The sequence below is a fragment of the Pteronotus mesoamericanus genome, unplaced genomic scaffold (assembly GCF_021234165.1).
Source record: "Pteronotus mesoamericanus isolate MK-2021 breed Mesoamerican mustached bat unplaced genomic scaffold, CSHL_Meso_final contig_98, whole genome shotgun sequence".
NCBI classification, from domain to species: domain Eukaryota; kingdom Metazoa; phylum Chordata; class Mammalia; order Chiroptera; family Mormoopidae; genus Pteronotus; species Pteronotus mesoamericanus.
In genome coordinates this window covers 7519179-7525178 of record NW_026555295.1, presented here as the reverse complement: position 1 = coordinate 7525178, position 6000 = coordinate 7519179, and the positions used below count along the sequence as shown (strand labels likewise).

General features: G+C 36.1%; 1 protein-coding gene across 1 annotated transcript in view; it reads right to left on the bottom strand.

Moving 5' to 3' along the window:
• Positions 1–1254: 1254 nt before the first annotated feature.
• The window catches only part of WDPCP (WD repeat containing planar cell polarity effector), a 357672-nt gene continuing 352926 nt past the window's right edge, over positions 1255–6000 (bottom strand). Inside the window, exon 15 of the mRNA XM_054586899.1 lies at positions 1255–1421. Within this exon, the coding sequence (XP_054442874.1) occupies positions 1255–1421 (167 nt within the window). The remainder of the gene's footprint in view (positions 1422–6000) is intronic.

The following is a 6000-nucleotide window of genomic DNA, read 5'->3' as shown; positions in this document are numbered from 1 at the left end:
AAGACGTATAAGGGGGAAATTTACTTTCTGCAAAACAAGAGAGAGCCCAAATATGAGGTCATATAACTGCATCAGGAATGTGCAGAGTTTAATTAGCCCCTCTTTGGTTCTCCCATTTCCAGGATCTCCCTGTTAAATTTCTGACTGGACTGCCATTCTGTGACTTGACCTAATAAGCAAGCTAGTAGAACTGTGGCCTTTTCTGTTCATGAACTATCAACTTTGTTACTTTTACTGTTTTACTGACCGTGAGTTTGCTACTTTTACTGACAATGCTGCTTGCTGAATGGGGTTTTTCCACTCTTAATCTCCAAATCAGATCAGCTATTGGTTTTCACAGTCTGTCATACCCTACTGAAAGCACAAGGTTCTTAACTAGTTTGGGGGTGGCAGGAGAATGGGAGCAGTCTCCTAGAACATCACAGATTGCCATATATCATGTATTTCATATATGATATATATCACATATTCATACACATCACATATATATGAAGAATGTGGTCTGTTCACAATTATTGCATATAGTTGGGATCTTTAAGAGCAAGTATGCAAACTACAGACCACACTACAAATCCTGCCCACTTCCTGTTTTGTAAACGCTAACAACCACTCTCATTCATTTATTTTCTCTGGCTGCTGTCATGCTACAAGTAATTGCGAGAGTCTGTATGGCCAACAAGCATGATGTATGGCCTTTTACACAAGAAGTCTTCTGATCTTTGCTTCAGAGTATTATCGTCATCATAATTAACATTATAATTTTCATTATAAATAACACTATTTAGTGTTTTTAATTTCACTTTTATCATTATATTTATTTCCTCAATAACCCAATGTGGCAAGTTGAATGATATTAAATGACCTTTTATCAGATTCCAAAAACTAATGGCAAGCTTGGTATAACATATAATTCAAACTAAATATTCAAAAAAGTAATATTTTAATCTAATAATTTAACAATCCTAAAATTTTTAACAAGAGAATACAAATAATTCAGTACATTAATAATAATTTTATTTTGGGCTCAAATAATATTCTAAAAGTTTTTTGTTTACATTCAATTCTGTCTCCATCATGCCTGCTGTTGCATGACCCAAATACTGCAAAGCCTTAGACATGAGAAAATGCACATTTCCTGTGACATTTTGAAATATCATTGCTTAACTATTAGTTTACATTTAAAAGAGGAATCTTTAAATTGTTTAATACTAAATACTTTTCCTTTATGCAGCAATTTTCTAAGTTCAACATATCTTACCTGTTAGACGAAGCATTCAGTGTTCTTTGTTGCATAATATGACTATGGATAGAACAAAAGGTAGGGAGGTTATCTGGAAATGAGTCTTCTCCTTGCGTTGTTAATGACAGGCCAAGAAAATCTTCAGCTAGTGTATCCCCTCTGTTCAAAGGTCCCAGGAGTTCTGTTAAAAAATGATAAGACATGAGTCAAATACAAATACAATTTCTGCTAATTGCTTTGTAAGTATGATTACCGGAACACTTGTACATACCCCAATGAAACTTTAAAAAAAATTTGTCAATTTACTAGGTAGAATACAGTGGAAATCCTACAGTCACCTCCCCTATTATTTTTGTCATTCTTATACTTAGTTCAACCAGGGGAATCTAATAACTGAATAATGAATTTTTTTTAGTTCACATTTTAATAATTCATTTACAACTTGCCCAATAGGGTTTTTTGTACAAAAATTTTAAGTACATTTTATTGATTATGCTATTACAATTGCCCCATCTTTCTCTCCCCTTTATCCCCTTCTACCCTGAAGCCCATTGCCATCAGCATTCTCCCCATCCCTTAGTTCATGTCTATGGGTCATACATGTCAATTCTTTGGCTTCTCCATTTCCTGTACTATTCTTAACCTCCCCCTATTTTGTGCCTACCAATTATGCTTCTCATTCCTTGTACCATTCACCCAATCTCCCCTCACCCTGCTGATAACCCTCCATATGATCTCCATTTCTGTGATTCTGTTCCTGTTCTAATTGTTTGCTTAGTTTGTTTTTGTTTTTTAGGTTCAGTTGTTGATAGTTGTGAATTTGTTGTCTTTCTACTGTTTATAGTTTTGAGCTTTTCCTTTTTTTTACTATAAGTCCCTTTAACATTTCATATAATAAGAACTTGGTGATGATGAACTCCTTTGACTCGACCTTATCTGGGAAGCACTTTATCTGCCCTTCCATTCTAAATGATAGCTTTGCTGGATAGAGTAATCTTGGATGTAGGTCCTTGTCTTTCATGGGTTTGAATACTTCTTCCCACCCCCTTCCTGCCTGTAAGGATTTTTTGAGAAATAAGCTGATAGTTTGATGGGAATTCCTTTGTAGGTAACTGTCTCCTTTTCCTGGCTGTTTTTAAGATTCTCTCCTTATCTTTAATCTTGGGTAATTTAATTATGCTGTGTCTTAGTGTATTCTTCCTTGAGTCCAATTTCTTTGAGCTTCCTGGACTTCCTGGAAGTCTATTTCCTTGGCTAGATTGGAGAAGTTTTCCTTCATTATTTTTTCAAAACAGCTTTCAATTTCTTGCTCTTCCTCTTCTCCTTATGGCACCCCTGTGATTTGGATGTTGGAACATTTAATGTTGTCCCAGAAGTTCCTAAGACTCTCCTCATTTTTTTTTGAATTCTTGTTTCTTCATTCTGTTACAGTAGAATGTTTATTTTTTTCCTTCTGTTCCAAATCACTGATTTAAGTCCTGGTTTCCTTCCCTTCACTGCTGGTTCCCTGTATACTTTTCTTTATTTCACTTTGCATAGCATTCACTTTTTCTTCCATTTTGCATCTGTACTCAACCATTTCAGTGGGCATTCTGATTACCAGTGCTTTGAACTCTGCATCTGATAGGTTGGCTATCTCCTTTTCCGTTAGGTCTATTTTTGGAGTTTTGATCTGTTCTTTCATTTGGACTATATTTCTTTGTCTCAGCACTCCTGTAATGTTGTAAGGGATGGAGTCTTAGGTATTTACCAGGGCAGGGCAACACAGGTCACTTCGTTGGTGGTGCTATATGTGGGGGAGGGGTCTGAGGGAACAATGCCACTTGCTTTACTTTTGCCCCACTTTCAGTCACTTCCCCCACTACCCACAAGCAAATTGGGCTTTCTTAGTTCTGATTCCTGAGTGGGAGGGTTTTTGTATGTTCTAGGACCCCATGGATCTCTCCAATGAACTCTCCTGTGAGGGTGGGAGTTTCTCCCACTGCTGCAGCTCCCACAGATTTTTACCACCAGTGGTTTTGAGGCTTTAGTTTCCTAAGCTGGAGCCCCCCATCTGTTTTGTTCCCTTCCAGCTTATCCATATGTGGATGTGGGATCGCCCAGTATACCAGCCGCTGTCTCGCCCACCCCGTCTTCCAGCCACCGCCATGTCCTGCATCCTCTCCACCCCAGCTACACATCTCTGCCCCTCCTACCAGTCTGGATGAATGTTTATTCTTTAACTCCTTGGCTGTTGGACTTCCATACAGTTCGATTTTCTGGCAGTTCTGGTTGTTTTTGTTTTTAAATTTGTTATTGTCCTTCGGTTGTAAGAGGAATCAAAACTGGTCTACTTATGCCTCCATCTTGGCCAGAAGTCCTCCCATTCAAAGTGTTTTTAACAAACATTTTATTAATTAAATATTATATTTTTTGTTACTGGAATATTTTATTATAATGGAATGTTATAAGTGAATTATTTAACTTTCTTACATGTAGCATACAATTTGAAAACAAAAAAGAAAAGAAAATATCCTTTCCAATATTCCAATAAAATTCTTAATTAGAATTTTGAAGTGTATAGAGTTTGCTACTCCCATATCATACGGATTTAGAGAGAAAACATAACGAAGTTGTGAAAAATATATACTTGTAGAAACAAACTTTATTAAAAGTCTAAACTTTTAAGACCACACTATGTGTATTTTTTAAACTTTTTTATTTATAAAAAACACATTTTTTTTTTACCATGCTCACCATTTTTAAGTGTACAGTTTAGTAGTATTAAATGTTACCGTGCAACAGATCTTCAGAATTTTTCTCCTTTCAAAACTGACAGTGTATACTTATTAAACAACTTCCCATTTCTCCCTCTCCCCATGCCCTGGTAACTACCATTTTACATGTTGTTTCTATAAATCTGACTACTTTAGATACCGCATATAAATGTTATCAGACATTATTTGTATTTATGTGACTAGCATATTTCACCTTGCACAATGTCTCCATAGTTCATGTACATTTTAGCATGTGACAAGATTCTCTCCTTTTTAAGGCAGAATGATAATTGACTGTGTATACTACATTTTGTTTATCCACTCATCTGTTGATGGACACTTGGATTGCTTCCTCCTCCTGGTTATTGTGAATAATGCTGCTATGAACTTGGGAGTGCAGAGAGGAATCACTATATTGTTTCGATTGTGGTTGCACCATTTTATGAGAGGGACTCCTGAAAAACTGGAATTATCTTCTTGAGGGCAGGTCCCTTGTAGTACAGACTTCCCCCACAAGGTGAGTGTTCTAGGAACCCATCTGTATCAATGTACTAGCTGGCATTGTTGTTAGAAGCTGCATTTGGCTTCAGCGAATTTTTTTGAAGACTCTTTCAACACATTTGCCCATTTCATGATGTGTGATTTACGAGTGCACCTGCCCACACCACGCTGAGTGTTCAGCAGTTTTTGACCAAAAATGGTATGACCCACCCCCATGCCCTACTCTTTGCCAGATCTTGTTCTGAACAACTACTTTTTTTGTTTCCCTGGATGAAAAGAAATTCCTCAAAGGGAAATGTTTTGCTGATGTGGAAGAAGTGAAACAAACAAACAAACAAAAAAATGGCAGCAGTAAAAGGAATCAAAATCAAGGAATTAAAAAATTGTTTTGAGCAGTGGAAAAAACATCTTGATAAGTATATTGCCTCAAATGGAGAGTACTTTGAAGGTGACTTAAGTTTAAACATGTAAGATAAATACACATTTTTTAATAAATAAATTCTGGTTTTTGGGGATCCCCCATTGTACAATCCCACCAACATCACACAAGTGTTCCGATTTCTCCACATCCTTGTCAAACTTGTTTTCTGTTTTTTTTTTAAAAGAGTAACCATCATAATGGGTATAAGGTGATATCTCATTACAGTTTTAATTTGCCTTTCCATGGTAATAGTGATGTTGAGCATCTTTTCATGTACTTATTTGCCATTTGTATGTCTTCAGTGAAATGTCTACTCAAGTATTTTGCCCATTTTTGAATTGGGTTTTTGGTTTTGAGTTTTAGAAGTATTTTATGTATTCTGGATTTTAATCCCTTATCAGATATATATTTGAAAATATTTTCTCCCATTCGGTGTGTTTCCTTTTTATTATATTGATTATGTCCTTTGATGCACAAACACTTTGAATTTTGATGTGCAGTGGAACCTCAATCCTTGAGCTTAATTTGTTCTGGAAGGCTGTTCAACAGGTGATTTGTTCAAAAACTGAATCATGCAGGTCACTAATCATACAGGTATCAGCATGAAAGAGTGGTCAGGTTGAGAACTGAAGTTCTGTTCAACAACTGAGACATTTTTTCTGTGAACAACTTGGTTGGCAACTGAATTGTTCAAGATGGAAGATGTTTGGGAATTGAGGTTTGACTGTAGTACAATTTATCTATATTGCTTTTGTTGCCTGTACTGTTGGTGTCATAACCAAGAAATTACCAAATCCAATGTCATGAAGGTTTCTCTGTTGGTTTGTTTTTTTTGCCCAAGAGTTTTGTATTTTCAGGTCTTTCATGATCCATTTTGAGTTAATTTTATGGATATGGTGAACAGTAAAGGTCCAACTTCATCTTTTGCATATGGACAGCCAGGTTTCTCCACACTATTTGTTGAAATAACTGTCCTTTTCTATTGAATGGACTTGGCACCCTTGCTGAAAATCATTTGACCATATATTAGTGGGATAATTTCTGGGATCTTAGGTTCTATTGGCCTATATATCTGCTTTTAT